The sequence below is a fragment of the Polypterus senegalus genome, chromosome 1 (genome assembly GCF_016835505.1).
Source record: "Polypterus senegalus isolate Bchr_013 chromosome 1, ASM1683550v1, whole genome shotgun sequence".
Classification (NCBI taxonomy): Eukaryota; Metazoa; Chordata; class Cladistia; order Polypteriformes; family Polypteridae; genus Polypterus; species Polypterus senegalus.
The window spans coordinates 85,951,642-85,971,135 of NC_053154.1; the positions used below are offsets into that span (position 1 = coordinate 85,951,642).

At 39.7% G+C, this 19,494-nt stretch overlaps 1 protein-coding gene across 1 annotated transcript; it reads left to right on the forward strand.

Annotated features, from left to right (window-relative positions):
- Positions 1–260: 260 nt before the first annotated feature.
- On the forward strand, positions 261–2,435 carry LOC120528531 (zona pellucida sperm-binding protein 3-like). Its single transcript, XM_039752709.1, has 8 exons — positions 261–863; positions 987–1,102; positions 1,195–1,298; positions 1,398–1,569; positions 1,713–1,824; positions 1,923–2,011; positions 2,077–2,153; positions 2,254–2,435. The coding sequence occupies exons 1-8, from the start codon at positions 342–344 to the stop codon at positions 2,376–2,378; spliced, it is 1,317 nt and encodes a 438-aa protein (XP_039608643.1). The 5' UTR covers positions 261–341; the 3' UTR covers positions 2,379–2,435.
- The last annotated feature ends 17,059 nt before the right edge of the window (positions 2,436–19,494 follow it).

The following is a 19,494-nucleotide window of genomic DNA, read 5'->3' on the forward strand; positions in this document are numbered from 1 at the left end:
GAAAAGTAAGCATTAAAACAAAACGGTGTGATAACAATACAAAATCGGAAACTTCATTCGGTATCGAACTCGATCAAGTTTCCTTCCGAGGGTATCCGACGCAGCACAATTAGCATTCACACCCAATCGGGCCAACTGAACCCAACTGCACTCCGATTGCTCACGAAGTGACCGTACACGCGCGCACGTGCTCAGGCGTGTGCAATCTGCACCCTATGTACCTGCGCAGCAGAGGATTTTAAAAGGCCGTTGCGGAGTGACTCTAGTGATTGACTTGTCTTTCTTTTCTGTTTGTTTTGTTGCTGTTTCCCTACTTGTAGGGAAAGTTTTATTTGCAGTGTATGGTTATTAGAATGGGGGTATTTTGTTTATTTTGTTGTCTCTTGGGCGGTTTCCCATTATTGGGATTAACTGGTCCAATTGATGATTTTCAGGCTGCTAAATGGGAGTATGATTCTCCATCCCAGACGTCTGTGGCTAAGTTTGCACCAGGGTCTTCAAAACCAATGCTCTTTATGCCTGCTGAAGGTGTTCCATTTTTTGCAACTCCTTTTCCAAAAAGCATTTTGGATCCTGGAGTACTGACTGGTTCTAGTGCAAAACTACCACCAGCACTGAAGGCTTTGTTGAACCCGAGACCTCAAAGGCCTGTGGTGCCACAACCTGCATTTCACAAATCTGATGTGTCTTTGACTTGCAACCTCTCTAAAATGGTGGTGAGGGTTAAAAAGGCATTCTTTGGGTTTGGCTGTACTGAGGCTGACCTTATTCTTGGTAATAACTGCAAAAGCAATGGCAAAGATGAAGCCACTGGAGACCTGCTCTTTAATTATCCTCTGAATGTTTGTGGTGGTAAAAGATTAGTAAGTATGTTATATTTCAACATAGTATACATCTATAAACCAAGATCCTCACAATACAATATCAGCTGACTGACTGTTTAGCTGTTTGGTAGTTCAGGATGGTATTCTGCCTATCCCTTTTAGATGCATGAGGGATGTCTGATGTATGAGAATGTACTCCATTCCCAACCAGAAAAAGTGCTAGGAGTAATCCGTAGAAAGCAGCCTGTCAATATTACTCTGAAATGCTGTTTTTTCAGGTAAATAAACGGAATACTATGTGTTGCATTAGCTGTGTGGCCCGGTCTGCCCCAAATTTTAGAATTATAACCTTAACCATGTACTTGTGTAGGTACTACCATGTATACAAAGGCGCAGTGCACCCTACCTGGAGTGCCCCCTCTGGTGTGCGGACTCTTCATCATTCTTCTGGCATGGTTTTGAAGTTGATGGATGGTAATCTGAAATATCCAGACCTTGAGCTTTGTTCTTGGCTAATGTGCGGTGTTGAATTTTTGGGAGTAGCTAATGTGGTGAACTTGTTTCTTTGTACAGCTACATTTTCTAAGCCATCTGAAGCTAAATATCATTTGGGTCAAGAAATCCACTTTAGTGCAATTAGTTACCCTAACAGTACCAGACAATGGCTCTTCCTTCAATCCTGCTTTGCAACCCCTGGTCCAAATCCTAATTCTAGACTGCAGTACACAGTAATTGACAACTATGGGTAAGTAAGATGACCAAATGGGTACTAATGTCTAAGGATCGTTTTGGTTTTAATTATGATTTGTACCAATGTGTTTAATAGTGGGTTTTTTTAAATTGAGAAACCTGTTTAGGACAATTGTGCTGTTGGCTAACATGTTGCAGGTGTATGGTGGATAGTAAACAGGAAAGCTGCACCTCCAGATTTGAGAGGCCAAAGATGCCTAATGTAGTCTCCTTTACAGTATCTGCTTTCCAGTTTAATGACCACAAGCAGGTAAAGCCCTTGGTAGAACTGTTAGTGATGCACTTGACTAGGCAGGTGTCCTGAGAATATGAATGGGCATAAGTGCTTTTCAACCATCCTGCTTGCAGGTTTACTTTCACTGCAAGATGTTCAGAAAGAGAAACCCAGATGTGACCAACACTGCCAAGTTCTGCACTTACAACAAAAAACTGGCAAGGTAACTGTTTATTCTATTTAGGCATCGCATCTCATTAATCACACTAACTACAATTGCCCATGCAGGTGGCAGGAGCTTAATGGTCATGACAGAGTATGTGAATGCTGTGACTCAGTCTGTGGCCCTTCAGAATATGATGAAGGTAAGAAAACGGTTTAAATGGACCCCCTCCCCCCTTCAAATCAACTAACTGAATGGGGGAAGCTGTTCTACAAGTGGATTAATCCTGCTTATCTTTTCAGTTACTGAAAGCAATGGCCCAGTGGTGCTGGAGGTCAGCCATGATGACCATGAAGGGGCTGGCCACGGCCATTACGGCGGGCACCATGAAGGGGCTGGCCGGCCATTACGGCGGCGGGCACCATGAAGGGGCTGGCCACGGCCATTACGGCGGCGGGCACCATGAAGGGGCTGGCCACGGCCATACCAGGGTGGCAACCAGCAGGCGGCCAGGGGCAGGGTGGCAACCAGCAAGGCGGCCAGGGCAACCAGGGTGGCAACCAGCAAGGCGGCCAAGGTGGCAACCAGCAACCAGGCAAGGCCAGGGCAACCAGGGTGGCAACCAGCAAGGCGGCCAGGGCAACCAGGGTGGCAACCAGCAAGGCGGCCAGGGCAACCAGGGGGGCAACCAGGGGGGCAACCAGCAAGGTGGCCAGGGCAACCAGGGTGGCAACCAGCAGGGCAACCAGGGTGGCAACCAGCAAGGTGGCCAGGGCAACCAGCAAGGCGGCCAGGGCAACCAGCAAGGCGGCCAGGGCAACCAGGGTGGCAACCAGCAAGGAGGCCAGGGCAACCAGGGTGGCAACCAGCAAGGAGGCCAGGGCAACCAGGGTGGCAACCAGCAAGGAGGCCAGCAAGGAGGCCAGGGCAACCAGCAAGGCCAGGGCAACCAGGGTGGCAACCAGCAAGGCGGCCAGGGCAACCAGGGTGGTAACCAGCAGGGCAACCAGCAAGGCGGCCAGGGTGGCAACCAGCAAGGCGGCCAGGGTGGCAACCAGCAAGGCGGCCAGGGCAACCAGGGAGGCAACCAGCAAGGAGGCCAGGGCAACCAGGGTGGCAACCAGCAAGGAGGCCAGGGCGGCAAGCAGCAAGGCGGCCAACGCAACCAGCAAGGCGGCAAGCAGCAGGGCGGCCAACGCAACCAGCAAGGCGGCAAGCAGCAGGGCGGCCAACGCAACCAGCAAGGCGGCCAACGCAACCAGCAAGGCGGCAAGCAGCAGGGCGGCCAACGCAAGCAGCAGGGCGGCCGCGGCCACAATTTCATCCTCCATATGGAAGAAGAGTCAAATCCATTTTGGCAGTATTAATGAGGTTTCTCATGGACATGATTTTTTTTTTTCCTCATGCTACTATAATTCATCCCTATATGATGTAAATGTGTAATGGCTATTGAAACCTTTTTAAGGGAGAGTTCTAAGTGTACAGCCAATAAAAATTTTGTTTCTGCCTAGAACCTTGTTCACCTGCTTGCCAAGTCTGATCAAGTTTTATTGGGGAAGAAAAGGGTGGATCCTGAGAAATGAATCATGAACCTACCAGTGGCCTGGATCATAACCCAGTGATCCTAGTCTGTGTTGCCACTTGAAGGTGGTAAGGTGTAGTGTAATCTTAAGCACTTGGACTGCCTTTAGTTCAATATGGTAGCTTCATGTGATGTGGCCTTTTAATTAAGTTTTTCTTTACAAACTGCATAACAGAAATCAATTTTTTTTTTTTCTAAACCTAGCTAAGCTGTGATTGACCTTTTTAAGATTAATTCTAATTGCAGTAACTGGAAATTCACAAAGCTGGGACACTATCTTGCCAAAGCAGAAATGTGCAGGTCCAATTGCCTTGGGAAGGCTGTCTATTTTAATGAGTTGATTCAAATTTCTGCACTAAGGGTTCAGGGATGCCTGAGTTAGTCAAGTGAAGTCTTCTTTTCAGTCTACTTGATGGTTACTCCTGTTGTGGTGGTATTTGGACAGGCCCAAGATGAGTGAACTAATTCAAGTGAGGTATCTGTTACTGTGTTTAAGCTTTCCCTCCAGCTAAATCTAGTGGTCTTGTCATGGCATACTAGTGATTGAGGCCTAATGGTGGTTTGCTGCACTCTTCCATATGACATGACTACATTTTTGACAATCTCCAACATTGGGTTACCCATTGCATGGTCTTCATCCACTTCAAATTTCTAATGTTGAGCAGGATAGGTGTATAAAATTAGTTCATGGTTGTTGCCCACTTAAATATTTAAAACAGTTTCTGAAGAAGTTTGACACTTTTGTCAGCTCCAGTACAGTATTACAAATAGGAATGCTTTTTTTTCCCCCTGCAGTGAACTTAATTTCTCGTGTTTTGTGTAGTGGAACTTGTAGACAGTGGATGACGTATTACTAATACAATATTGGCAACTTTAAGTTTTCCTTTTTTTGACCATTTCTTTGTGGTTTTTATGTATGTAGCAAACTGTTTCAAAGCTGCAAATGTTTCCTCTTCCTGGAATCTCTTAGGCAAAATGGAAATTTAACTTTACATCCTGGAGAAACAGTTATTGTGGTACAACTATGCCCTAGTCTTGAGCTTTACCAAGGTTAAAGGAAAAAAGCTAAATAGTTTTTACCTATACACACTAATTTTCTCAATCACTTCTGTTCGTCCAAATGTTCAATAGCTCAATGATTCCATTGCCTTATTGGACTGTGCCATCAGCCCTAATTTTGTTGCTACAGGAGTCAATTTCTCTTGGCTCATCCAGAAGCTGTGCAACTATTTGTTTTAAATGGTCTCATTAATGTGCCTAATGAAGGCTTTAACACTTTATTACATTTTAACGTGAATGCTGCAAAGCCACTCTTGCTTAGTTTTATTTATATATAAAAAAAAAAATTACTATTTCTGTACAAACAACAAAGTAAATGAGCACCTTATATGCTGATCTCAGTTCAGTTTCTATTTGAGACTCCTTTTCCTCAATAATTGAGGGAATTGGGGTTCTGGTCTGGTTCCAATGATGTATACCATACATATACACAAGTGGATGGTAGTCATTTATCTTTTTGATTTGAAATGGTTAAGAACTGAGTGCAGGATGCTGGAAGTTCATAGACCCTGCAGCTTTGGGTCCTACATGATGATGGGTTTCATTTGGTGTTTCTAATATACTGAAATATGATATTACTGGCCAACATGTTTAATTGCAGCTATTAAATGATCAGATATAAATACAATTAAACCATGGAAGCATGCTTTAGGTATTGGTGCATTGTCATGAAGTTATGGCAACTTTCTGCTGAATGTGATATCTTCCTTAAAAACATTCTGACCACTATAGATGTTGATAGCTAAATAATAGTGCATCTGAAGAAAAGAAAACACAGGTAACGAAGTACAGGCAAGTCTCATGACCTCAATTAGTGGGGTGGGCATATATGTAAAAAAAAAATATATCTGTCAATAATAAAACCCCTTGAGATGTCAGGGGCAATTGGACCACACCAGTGACTGAACGGATTGTGCCCAACTAGAACTTCGTTAACCTATTTAGGGCATAGTCCTGAATATTAAACTGTGCTCTGAGTACACTTTACTGTAACTCTCATCTCAGCCCAACTCTACTCCTTCAATCCAGTTGCCCAGAATTTCTGAGATTTTATCCTTAGTATTAACCTGCAGTGAATAGAATTTATTCTTCATTTTTTTGTACATTTTATGATAGAAATATTGCACTGTCCTTATCAACAATGGTCTCTTAGTGGGCTAGTGTGAGCGCTGAAGTCGAAAAACAATGGAAGAACTTGAACCCAATTAAAAAAATAATTTCTTTATTCTTAATTCTTGGTGAGTAGAGATAATGTGAGACTGCCTCTTTCCAAATCAGTCAACTGATTTGGATTTTGGCAGAATACCTAAAGTAAAAAGGTTCTCTCTTTTATATCCTAGAAAAGAAAAAAAAAACCCTAGCAGTTCATTCTGAGGTTATACATAGCTTAAGGTTAAATCATAATTTATGACATACTGGAATGTCCTAAAACATGAAACAAACAGCCATTTGCATTCCTAAAGAATACACCTTTCTAATTATAACACTTAGAATCAATTTAAACATTCTTATAGTCCATAAAGATCTTGCATTCTTCACAGGGTCTTCTGTTAGTATCAGAGGTCAGCATTTCTTATAAATGATAAAAGTTAGTCCCTTAATGCTGTGCACACAGCCCAACTCCTTTTCTGCATAAATCAGGAACAAATCATATAGCTCTCTGCAGCATGATCATCTCAAAACACAGTCCTTGATATCTGTGAGTTAAATAATAATGTTTTCTCTTCCTCACCAGTGTTGTGACAATGTGGCAGGTGGCCTGTGTTTTTTGAATGTCAAAATGTATACTCTGCTTCTGCTACTGTGATCTTTGGCCATGCTGCACTTCATCTACCCATCTTCAGTGGCTATAGTTAGCTAAGGCAAACACTACTTATCAATTAAATGACTTTGAAAATGTAACTTTTTTTCTGCATCTCTCGGACTATCCCTCTTCTTCACCAACCTCGTCCTCTGTATACTCTCCTGTACTTCCCCATTCCACCACCAGGTTTCCTTTTCCTGCCTCCTCTCTCCAGATGTCAGGCCAAGCACTCTTCTTGCTGTCACTCTTACTGCTACTTCTGTAGTTGTCCAGCTGTCTGTTAACTCTTCAGTGCCTCCCAGGGCCCGTCTTGCTGTCTCCCTGAACTCAACCTTGCAGTTCTCTTCTTGATCTCTAACGTCGTCCCACATACCACCATCCTATGCTGCCTAACTACATTTTCCCCTTCCACCACTCTGCAGTCTTCAGTCTCCTTCAGATTAACCCTCCCGCATAGGATATAATCTACCTGTGTGCATATTCCTCCATTTTTGTACGTCACCCTATATTCCATACTCTTCTTAAAATACATGTACGTATTCATCACAGCTATGTCCATCCTTTTCGCAAAATCCACTATCATTTGACCTTCTTCATTCCTCTTCTTGACACCATACCTACCCACCATCACCTCCTCATCTCCTCTGTTCCCTTTGCCAACATGTCCATTGAAATCTGCTCCAATCACCACTCTGTGTTCATTGGGTCCATCTCTTCATCCATCTCAGTCCAGAAATCTTTCTCATCCACCACACACCCAAATTGCAGGGTATATGCACTAACAACATTCATCATCACCCCTTCAATTTCCAACTTCATAATCATCACTCTGTCTGATACCTCTGTCTTTCACCTCCAAAACACTCTTTTGACATACTGTTCCTTCAGAATAACCCCTACACCATTTTCTCTCCTATCCACACCATGATAGAACCATTTGAATCCACTTCTAATCCACCTGGCCTTACTCCCCTTCCATTTAGTCTCTTGCATGCACAATATATCAAACTTTCTTCTCTCCATCATATCTGCTACCTGTCTCCCCTTACCAGTCATACTGCCAACATTCAAAGTTTCAGCCCTCAGTTCCGTTCCTCCTCTCCTTCTGCCTCCAGACACGTCTCCCCTCTCTTCTTCTCCTTCTTCGGCCAACAATAGCCCAATTTCCACCAGCACCCTGTTGACTAACAGTACTGGTGGCAGCCATTGTAAACCCGGGCATTGACCGATTTGGTATGTAAATCTGCATTGTTGTCCGCATATTGATCTGGCAAAATTTCACACCGGATGCTCTTCCTGACATAACTCTCCCCATTTACCTGTGCTTGGGACCAGCACGAAGAAAGACACTGTGTAATCACTGTATATCCCCAGCCACAGGGGATGCACAAACCAGTGATATACTATATTAAAAGTAATATGATGAAACTTTCATTAAGTTCAATTATTTTTACGGTCTGCCTTCTCAAACAACTTTCTCAATCGAATTCTGACATACACTGCAAGGATCCACTTCTCTTGTTTCTTTGGTAGGCACCACTTCCAGTTGATACTGTTTGGGCCTCCTTACCCTTATTAAGACTAAAATCCTGACAGAAGATGTGTGTCCATGTTTGTGCCATGCTCAGCGTTTCTCTCAATGGCCTAGAAATTGACAAAATTACAGTGGTGCTTGAAAGTTTGTGAACCCTTTAGAATTTTCTATATTTCTGCATAAATATGACCTAAAACATCTTTAGATTTTCACTCAAGTCCTAAAAGTAGATAAAGAGAAACCAGTTAAACAAATGAGACAAAAATATTATACTTGGTCATTTATTTATTAAGGAAAATGATTGAATATTACATATTTGTGAGTGACAACAGTATGTGAACCTTTGCTTTCAGTATCTGGTGTGACCCCCTTTTGCAGCAATAACTGCAACTAAATGTTTCTGGTAACTTTTGATCATTCCTGCACACCGGCCTGGAGGAATTTTAGCCCTTTTCTCCTTACAGAACAGCTTTAACTCTGGGATGTTGGTGGGTTTCCTCACATTACAACTGCTCACTTTAGGTCCTTCCACAACATTTCAATTGGATTAAGGTCAGGACTTTGACTTGGCCATTCCAAAACATTAACTTTATTCTTCTTTAACCTTTCTTTGGTAGAACGACTTGTGTGCTTAGGGTCGTTGTCTTGCTGCATGACCCATCTTCTCTTGAGGTTCAGTTCATGGACAGATGTCCTGACATTTTCTTTTAGAATTCTCTGATATAATTCAGAATTCATTGTTCCATCAATGAAGGCAAGCCGTCCTGGCCTAGATGCAGCAAAACAGGCCCAAACCATGATACTACCACCACCATGTTTCACAGATGGGATTAGGTTCTTATGCTGGAATGCAGTGTTTTCCTTTCTTCAAACATAACACTTTTCATTTAAACCAAAGAGTTCTATTTTGGTCTCATCCGTCCATAAAACATTCTTCCAATAGCCTTCTGGTTTGTCCACGTGATCTTTAGCAAACTGCAGACGAGCAGCAATGTTTTTATTGGAGAGCAGTTGCTTTCTCCTTGCAACCCTGCCATGCACACCATTGTTGTTCAGTGTTCTCCTGATGGTGGACTCATGAACATGAACATAAGCCAATGTGAGAGAGGCCTTCAGTTGCTTAGAAGTTACCCTGGGGTTCTTTGTGACCTCGCCGACTATTACATGCCTTGTTCTTGGAGTGATCTTTATGGGTAACCATTTCCAGCCTGATGAGCATCAACTCTTTTTCTGAGGTCCTCAGAAATCTCCTTTGTTCATGCCATGACACACTTCCACAAACATGTGTTGTGAAGAGCAGACTTTGATTGATCCCTGTTCTTTAAATAACACAGGGTGCCCACTCACACCTGATTATGTCATCCCATTGATTGAAAACACCTGACTCTAATTTCACCTTCAAACTATCTGCTAATCCTAGAGGTTCACATACTTTTGCCACTCACAAATATGTAATATTTGATCATTTTCCTCAATAAATAAACGAGCAAGTATAATATTTTTGTCTCATTTGTTTAACTGATTTCTCTTTATCTACTTTTAGGACTTGAGTGAAAATCTGATGATGTTTTAGGTCATATTTATGTAGAAATATAGAAAATTCTAAAGGGTTCACAAACTTTCAAGCACCACTGTATAGTCAGTAGTTGAAATGATAAATATCTGTAGTAACTTAATATATATAGCAAGAAGATAGACTTTTCTTTGGCTTTATACAGAAGCTCATTAAATACAGTGGTGTGAAAAACTATTTGCCCCCTTCCTGATTTCTTATTCTTTTGCATGTTTGTCACACAAAATGTTTCTGATCATCAAACACATTTAACCATTAGTCAAATATAACACAAGTAAACACAAAATGCAGTTTTTAAATGATGGTTTTTATTATTTAGGGAAAAAAAAATCCAAACCTACATGGCCCTGTGTGATAAGTAATTGCCCCCTGAACCTAATAACTGGTTGGGCCACCCTTAGCGGCAATAACTGCAATCAAGCGTTTGCGATAACTTGCAATGAGTCTTTTACAGCGCTCTGGAGGAATTTTGGCCCACTCATCTTTGCAGAATTGTTGTAATTCAGCTTTATTTGTTTTATTTTGACACACTTCTGCTGAATAATTTATTTGTTGGAAGTCCTTCCTTTCTGGTTCAAAATAGCTTTCTTCTTTTTTATGATTAGTTTTCTGTCATTAATTTTTCAGACGGATGTTTTATGCTTCTTCAGTTGTTTAAAATGTTTGGGTAAAAGAGGTAAATTGCCAATAAAAGTATTACCGGCTATTAGACGCATTTATAAGAATTTTACAGCAACGACAAGAGCAATGGAGTAAGGCCTTGAGAGGCTGTAGGTTTCTACTTATTCTGACCGACATGTTGACAGAATATTGAACTTTGAATCAAAACAGCTTCTTTTATCTTTTCATGATGTACACGACTGGCCATTTTCCTATTTCCTGGCTTTCGCTAGCCAATTCCATCAGATTATCTATAACGACCAAATTTATTTTCTCAGGGGGGAGAAGTTCATCATTGCTTAAAGACTTCGGGAGCCCCTCGATAAATTTTAACTGCTGAAATTTAGCCGTTAGCTCGTCATACATTTTCTGCCAGCAACTATAAAACCAAATTATATTTTGAAAAGGCTGAGACACAACATGATTTGAATGTTCCAGTAATATTTTACATAATAGGATTTACCGGAACAGGACGAATCCGAGATAATTTTAGCGAAGGGATGTTGAAGGCGTGTATCAATATCTCTTTTAGTATCCATAGGGCCTTGTGGTGTAATCTTTTAGGAGAACCCTCTTGTTATAAAACCACTCTGAATTTCTTCCTGAGTGGTCTGTTTTCTAATGTGAAGCGTTTTTTATTTCTACGGATCTGATTACCGTGAACCAGTAACTCTTGAGGAGGAGCTTCATGAGACGTCACAAAATTCTGATCTAGATTGGTTAGTGATTCAAGGTTTACAATTTTACCAGTTTTGTGGTTAATGGTAATTCCTTTTTCCTTCATAAATGTTTTGCCTTGTGCTGTTTTAACTCACTGGTGAGCTCTCCTAAATAGTCACCCAAAGGAGGATTGTACTGACCAGGTTGAGAAGTAAAAAATAACCGAGTCATTATCATGGTACAAATCTCTTTCTTCCAGACTGTCCAGTAAATCATATAACTCTAACCGAGCATAGGCAGTTGTAAAACCAGCAATAACGACATTAACGCTTCCAGGTCGGGTGTACTTTTCATCGGCGTACTTCCACTGTATTTGAGCAATCTCATCACCAATAAATTCAAAATAAGAAACATTATACTGTTTATAGAAAATATATTGCAAGAATTCCTCACCGTCCTTGACTAGGCTAGTAGTGGGATACAGAGGGTTCTGCCCAAATTTACTCCAAAGAGAATTTAAAAACAACTTTGAAATCTGTCTCTTAGCTGGATTTATGGCAATGTTACCACAATCCACTTGTACACCTTCCTTCTGATAATATTCTAAAATATACCGGTTTCAGGAAGCATCATCCGTACACCAGGTAGGATAACCCGATGTCTCCTACTTGCCTTTTCGATGAAGTTTAATATAGTCCAAGAATAGTTCAGAAGTATGTTTGGGGTAATGCCAAATCTCATGTACTTTTGAAACTTTATAACTTTTTTCAATGGCCTTTGCTATTTCCACACTACACCAAGTCCTGGTTAAAGCTCTCTCATCTGCTGTGTGACAACAGTCCACAATCTGAAATTCTATTTCTGTGGAGGTGCGACGGAGGGTGAAGATTAATTTCCCTGAGAGGTAAGACTGGAAAACTGTGACCTCGTGGAGGCTGAACGGTGGCTTTAATTAAACCAAAATACTGACCGAAATCCCCAAATTGCTGAAAAATGATGGTGGGATGACCAGTCGGGTACATTTTTGTTTTAATCACATATGGGTACAAAATAGTGAAATCATAATAGTGAATCTGTTCACCAATTGTGGTACAATTTTATGGCATTGGTATGGCCGCCGAACAATGAATCCCTCGGATTTATACGTTAAGGGAAATCACAATGTTTTAAGAAAGTTCGTAGCCTGAGGTTGTGTTTTTTCATTGTCTCCCAATCGTGCTCCCAGATCACATGCACATCAAGATTAAATTTGGTCCGAAGTATTTTCAATTTTCGCATAAACTTTTGCTACATAACTCCATAAGTCAGGCCGGTTAAAGGATGGGTACTGTTTAAATACAACAACATTTATTTATATAGCACATTTTCATACAAACAGTAGCTCAAAGTGCTTTACATATTAAAGAATAGAAAAACGAAAGACATAATTATAAAAAATAAATCAACATTAACATCGAATAAGAGTAAGGTTCAATGGCCAGGGGACAGAAAAACAAAAACTCCAGACGGCTGGAGAAAAAATAAAATCTGTAGGGATTCCAGACCATGATACCGCCCAGTCCCCTCTGGGCATTCTACCTAACATAAATGAAACAGTCCTCTTTGGATTTAGGATTCTCACGGAAGGGCTTAAGTGATAGCATTCTGGACAGCCGTGGTAAAAGCAGCCAGCAAATTCAAAGGCTGTCGGAAAACCATTAACTCTGGCATAGCCGTCAAGAAAAAAGGAGCCCTTCTTTACCTCCCCATGGTTTAGAGCGTGCCGAATGTTCAACTTTCCTATTTCACAAAGATACAATAACTATTGAATAGATGCATTTGAAATGTTTTTCTGACTGCTAATGCAATGGTCAGAAGGAATTAAATCGATAGATTTTGGAGGCATACAGATTTGCCTGTACATCGCCATGCATAGAGAGGCTATTGAAACGGGTCAATATTTTGATGACCTCATCTCTAAATTTGATGTATGCAGTTCTAAGAATTTTTACAATAAAAAGCCATCTCCTCTTCAAAATTAAAACACCATGTTTGACACTCTCATACCAGGTAAAAAATTCTTCTTTTCTTTTGTCATCATGCTCTGGACCCCGTAGCATTCAGGCTCTGGATAGGGACCGATATATTCCTGGTTTTTTGCTGTATTGAAGAAATGGGGGAAATACCCTTTTTCGGCTTATATTTCCGGTGCCGCATCTGAGTGGCAGCCTTTCCAGCAGCTCCGTATATGACTTTATCTTTTTATCTCTATTTTTCTCTATTTCACTGATCACTTCTACCACTTTCTTTTATGTGGAATTGCTCCCTGGACACTTTTTACTATTTTACTATTTGTCATGGATTTTTATACTCCGAGAATCGCCTATTCAAGTAGTCAGCTTAAAGCACTGAGAAGAAATGCTTATGCCGGTGTGGTTCCTTATTTACCTGACGAGGTAAGAAGACGATATCGGGGCAGCCGAGCCGGCACAAAGATAAAAGATAAGATAAAATCGAGACAACTTGAGAGAAAATGGCTTTATAAACCGTCGGTGCCTTCTGTGATCCTGGGAAATGTAAACTCACTACCAAATAAGATCGACGAACTGGCTGTGCTGGTGAAAAATGTCAGAACCTACAGAGAATGCAGCTTGCTGTGTTTTAGTGAAACGTGGCTAACGTCTACCATCCCAGATGCTAACGTGGAGCTACCCGGGTTTAGCACAGTTAGAGAAGACAGAGACACAAGTACCTGCGGAAAGAAGAAAGGAGGAGGACTCGCTCTCTATGTCAATACAAAGCCACTTTCTGACTGCTAATGCAATGGTCAGAAGGAATTAAACCGATAGATTTTGGTACTTTTCGGTAGCATTGAGGTTTCTGTTAAAAATTATATAACTCACAAAGCCATATTTTCGTACCCTCAGGTGAAAGTAGTACTTATGAGGTTCTGGGGACGCTTTATCTTTCTTGTCTGAGACAGAACTTTTAGATGTAAAGAAGAATACAGGTCGGCGTCCGAATCTTCTACAACTAAAATATAAAGTAACAAGTTAGCACGTATTCGCAAAGAAATTTCCATTAAAAATGTTATAAGTCTGAGCATGTTTATAAACAACATTTCAATTAACTCACTTTTTGAACTGCTAACGGGCCAGAAACTGCAACCTGAAGAAAAATACTTCATTTATAAAATCTGAACGTTACAAATACTTGCATTTTTCAATTAAAAATCAGAAAACCCACCTCTGGGTGAGAGGTGTCTTGGAGATTGCTCGTTGTCGCTGATTTGAAAGCGGAATTATAGAAAACAATCATTTCAACAGTTTGAAGAGAGACGATCCTTAACAACACATATTTCGTTAATCTACACTTACCAACAACCACAAAACTATTTTTTCATTATTTTCCATTGTGGAAGAAAAAAGTGAAATCGCCTACCTTTTGGAAAGATCTCCGAGGAATATGTATGTTAAAAAAAATAAAACGTGTCAATAGCCCACTAAAGCAGAGCTCTTTATGCAGCCCATCTTGATGCCCCAGCCTGTTTGACACGCCCCTGCATGTTTGGTAGAAACCTCATAGGTGAAAATTTGCTGATGACCCTCCTCTGTGGGGCGGTGACCCCTTTGTAGTGGCAAAGAATCCTCATTCAGATGATACCGTGTGTAAGCGTAACATCTAAGCAAGAGGAGAAAGCGCCCCGTTATGTTTAATTTGTTTTACAGAGAGATTGTTGTGCTAAACACAGACATTTTATGTATGAATCCATTTCTTAGATCGCTACATGTATTTTAATATCTTTTCTTACAATCTTTCAAAGCTGATTATGTATTTTGGTATATAAGAGAGATTTGTTACTAGGAAATAGTTAATCTAATAACTTTGTTTTCAGATCAGCTGGATGTAAAAAGTCTTTTTGACATTTACCCTGTCATGTGTCTAAAAATGATTATCATGATTAACTCCCAACCTGCCATTTTTAAAAAAGGATGTTAGGGCTTTTCTTAAATTAAAAGGATAAGCGTGGACAGGTTATTAGTGTCTTATGAGATTTAAAGGATAACTCTATTCTTTATTTCTTACGAGTTTGGCTATCTTTAATGTTTAATCGTATGATTATAATCTGCTTGAGATACGTAATACCACCACAGCTCTCGTTAAACTGATCATTTTTTGCCTGGAAATTAGTGCTAAACTATCTGTTCCTGTAGACTTGGCGCCAAAGGGTCCATTCATACACAAGTGTTACAAAAAGCTTTAAAGAGAAATGTTTTTTAAAGACACATTTATTAAAATATAACATAATTTCTTGATTTTAGTAAGATACAGACAATTCCTTGGGATGATTCTTAATTTATTCAAATTAGTGAGCAGGGGCTTATATTTATTTTGAATTCTAAAGAGATGCACGCTATCCGTAGAAATGTTTAATTTCTTAATTTTAGAAAGATGCACATACTTCCTTGTAATATTAATGAGCCTGGACTTATGAGGTTTAAGGGCTTAATGTTTAATAGTATGATTATAATCTGCTTTGATCAATGTCTGGAAAATTAGAGCTAAATCCTCTGTGCCTGTTTTAACAGCTGTTTATGTTTAGCGACTGCAGACCTGGCACCAGAGGATCCATTCACATGCTCTTGAATGTTTTTGCATGTGCTACAAAAAGCTTTAAAGAGAAATGTTTTTAAAAGACACACATAGAATGCATAAACGTGTACAGTTATGCTTGAAAGTTTGTGAACCCTTTAGAATTTTCTATATTTCTGCATAAATATGACCTAAAACATCATCAGATTTTCACTCAAGTCCTAAAAGTAGACAAAGAGAAACCAGTTAAACAAATGAGATGAAAATATTATACTTGGTCATTTATTTATTAAGGAAAATGATCAAATATTACATATTTGTGAGTGGCAAAAGTATGTAAACCTTTGCTTTCAGTATCTGGTGCGACCCAGCCCTTTGCAGCAATAACTGCTACTAAACGTTTCCGGTAACTTTTGATCATTCCTGCACACCGGCTTGGAGGAATTTTAGTCCATTCCTTCGTACAGAACAGCTTCAACTCTGGGATGTTGGTGGGTTCCCTCACATTAATTGCTTCAAACATAACACTTTTCATTTAAACCAAAAAGTTCTATTTTGGTCTCATCCGTTCACAAAACATTCTTCCATTTGTTTGTCCACGTGATCTTTAGCAAACTGCAGATGAGCAGCAATGTTTGTTTTGGAGAGCAGTGGCTTGCTCCTTGCAACACTGCCATGCACACCATTGTTGTTCAGTGTTCTCCTGATGGTGGGCTCATGAACATGAACATAAGCCAATGTGAGAGAGGCCTTCAGTTGCTTAGAAGTTACCCTGGGGTCCTTTGTGACCTCGCCAACTATTACACGCCTTGCTCTTGGAGTGATCTTTGTTGGTCGACTACTCCTGGGGAGGGTAACAACAGTCTTGAATTTCCTCCATTTGTACACAATCTGTCTGACTGTGTATTGGTGGAGTCCAAACTCTTTAGAGATGGTTTTGTAACCTTTTCCAGCCTGATGAGCATCAACAACTCATTTTCTGAGGTCCTCAGAAATCCCCTTTGTTCATGCCATGATACACTTCCACAAACGTGTTGTGAAGAGCAGACTTTGATAGATCCCCGTTCTTTAAATAACACAGGGTGCCCACTCACACCTGACTCTAATTTCACCTTCAAACTAACTCCTAATCCTAGAGGTTCACATACTTTTGCCACTTACAAATATGTAATATTCAAACATTTTCTTCAATAAATAAATGACCAAGTATAACATTTTTGTCTCATTTGTTTAACTGGTTTCTCGTTATCTACTTTTAGGACTTGAGTGAAAATCTGATGATGTCTTAGGTCATATATATGCAGAAATATAGAAAATTCTAAAGGGTTCACAAACTTTCAAGCACAACTGTGTTTTTATATTATTTTCTTAATTTTGAAAGATACACGTAGACAGGATAAACACATATTTCAATACACCTCTATCATTTTATTAATTTTTAAGAGATGCACGTTTACAAACAAGTACACATTTCAATAAGACTCTAAGATTTTCTTAATTTTAGAAAGATGCACATACTTTCTTAATTTAATCAAACTAGTGAGCTGGACCATATGAGGTTTAAAGGATAACTCTATTCTTTATTTCTTATGAGTTTTGGCTATCTTTAATGTTTAATTGGAAGATTATAATTTGCTTTGTTTTGATCGATGTCTGGAAAAATAGCGCTAAATCCTCTATGTCTGTTTTAACAACTTTTTTATGTTTAGTGGCCGCATTCCTGCCGTCAAAGGAACCATTCTCACGCTCTTGAATGTTTTAGCATGTATTATAAAAAGCTTTAAAGAGAAATATTTTTAAAAGATGCATGTAGAATGCATAAATGCATATTTCTATATTTTTTCTTAATTTTAAAAGATACATGTAGACAGGATAAACACTTATTTTATTATGCCTCTATCATTTTCTTAATTTTAAAGAGATACATGTTTACAAACAAGTACACATTTCTTAACTTTAGAAAGATGTGCATACTTCCTTGGGATATTAATGAGCCGGGACTTATGAGGCTTAGAGGATAACTTTATCTTTAATGTTTAATCGTATGATTATAATCTGATTTGTTTTAATCGATGTCTGGAAAATTAACGTTGAACCAACCACGCCTGTTTTAACAACTTTTTATGTTTAGCAGCTGCAGATCTGGCTCCAGAGGAGCCATTCACACGTTCGTAAATGTGTTACAAAATGCTTTCCCACTGCTTACAAACAAGAGAAATGCTTTAAATACAAAGAGGACTATTTCATTTATGTTAGGTAGAATGCCCAGAGGGGACTGGGTGGTCTCGTGGCCTGGAACCCCTGCAGATTTTATTTTTTTCTCCAGCCGTCTGGAGTTTTTTTTTGTTTTTACTGTCCTCCCTGGCCATTGGACCTTACTCTTTTTCTATGTTAACTAATGTTGTCTTATTTTAATTTCTTATTTTGTCTTTTATTTTTCTTCATTGTGTAAAGCACTTTGAGCTACTTTTTTGTATGAAAATGTGCTATATAAATAAAAGTTGTTGTTGTTGTTGTTTAAATTTTATAAGATTCATGCAGACAGGATAAGAACATATAACAATACAATTCTAATTTTTAGTATGATACAGATACATCCTTGGGGATATTTTAATCAAATTAGTGAGCAGGGGTTTATAATTGTTTTGAATTTTAAAAAGACTCATGCTAGCATTAGAAATGTATAGTTGTATTACAAACAAAACAAGTTTATATTATAATAAGGGACCTATTATTATATTTTCTTAATGTTTGTAGTTTATAAAATGATTCCTCTGTGTTATATTGGTGGGAGGAGATCATAAATCATAATTTGGAGTGGGATAAATTTAATAAATTATATTTTCATATTTCGCATATTTTCATATTCCATATTCTCATATTTCATAAGTCATATTTTGGGCGGGGCTTAAAGCTGCCAATCAATCATCCCTTTGCCAGGTTAAGGTCATCAATCATCCCTTTGACAGTATCTGTCTGGTTAACTACTTATATCACTGTATCTGAGTGTGGAATCACAGCTCTACAGCAGCTGATCAGAAAGAAAATTATTGGTATACAGCATCAAGCACATGCTGCCTATTTGAACTGCTCTCATATGGCAAACGCCTCAGAGCCTTTCCTGTACTGACCTCGCGGTTCAGAAACATTTTCATCCCAAGAACTATAAGCACAATCAATCAGTCCATCAAGTGCTCCTTGTAGAACTGTTTGTAGTTATAAGTACAATTACCTCAGTGTAAACTTGCGATAGTTATAATATTGCACAACCTACACCACTTTATAAAGCGCGTATTTGCATATGATGACAATATCATTTTTAAGATGAAATGCAGCAAAATATTTTTATTACATTATACAGATAAAATGTTAACATCATTTAAATAATCTATATTCTTAATAATTAAACATGTGAGGACACAGTGTCGCAGTGCTAACAAGGAGCTGGCCAGGTTCAGGGATTGTTTCTACCTCACTCTGTATTCTTGTTGGGGCTTTTCATGCTGACCGGGATTTTAGAAGCGGAAGAACGTGGAAGTTGGCGTACACACAGATTTATGCATCTGGATTTTTTTGTGAGTACAAACATTTGCGCTTTTGTCCGTACGCCATGTTTTAGTGTGAATTCTACGCACAGCATTATGCATGAGGCCCCTGGTTCTTAGTGTTCAATCACATCCTAGATTAGCCCAGCACAACTCCTTCTTCGTCTCCCTGGCTCATCAATTATTTGCTTAACTGGTGGGGACTCCAGCAGCCATGGTCCTCACCCCACAGCATCCATCTTAGCTGTCTCAAGTACTGCTGGCCAGAACACTCAGGGTTAAATGTGCTCCCATCATCATTCATGCTCCCCAGGCGTGCATCGGATCTCTGAGAAGGACTCCGCCTCAATCGCACCCACTTCTCTAAACATAATCAGTTAGGGACGAACCAACCCTAGAGCACAAATCCTTCGCTCCTCAGTGGGACCAATGACCACATAGGCTTTCCCACACTGGCTGGCTGGTCCTGCCTCTCCTTCCATTGCTGTTCTAACAGCTTTCTGTTTCTGATCTCTCTCTGCTCTTTTTTTGCTCTTTTCTGATGAGCCAGATCT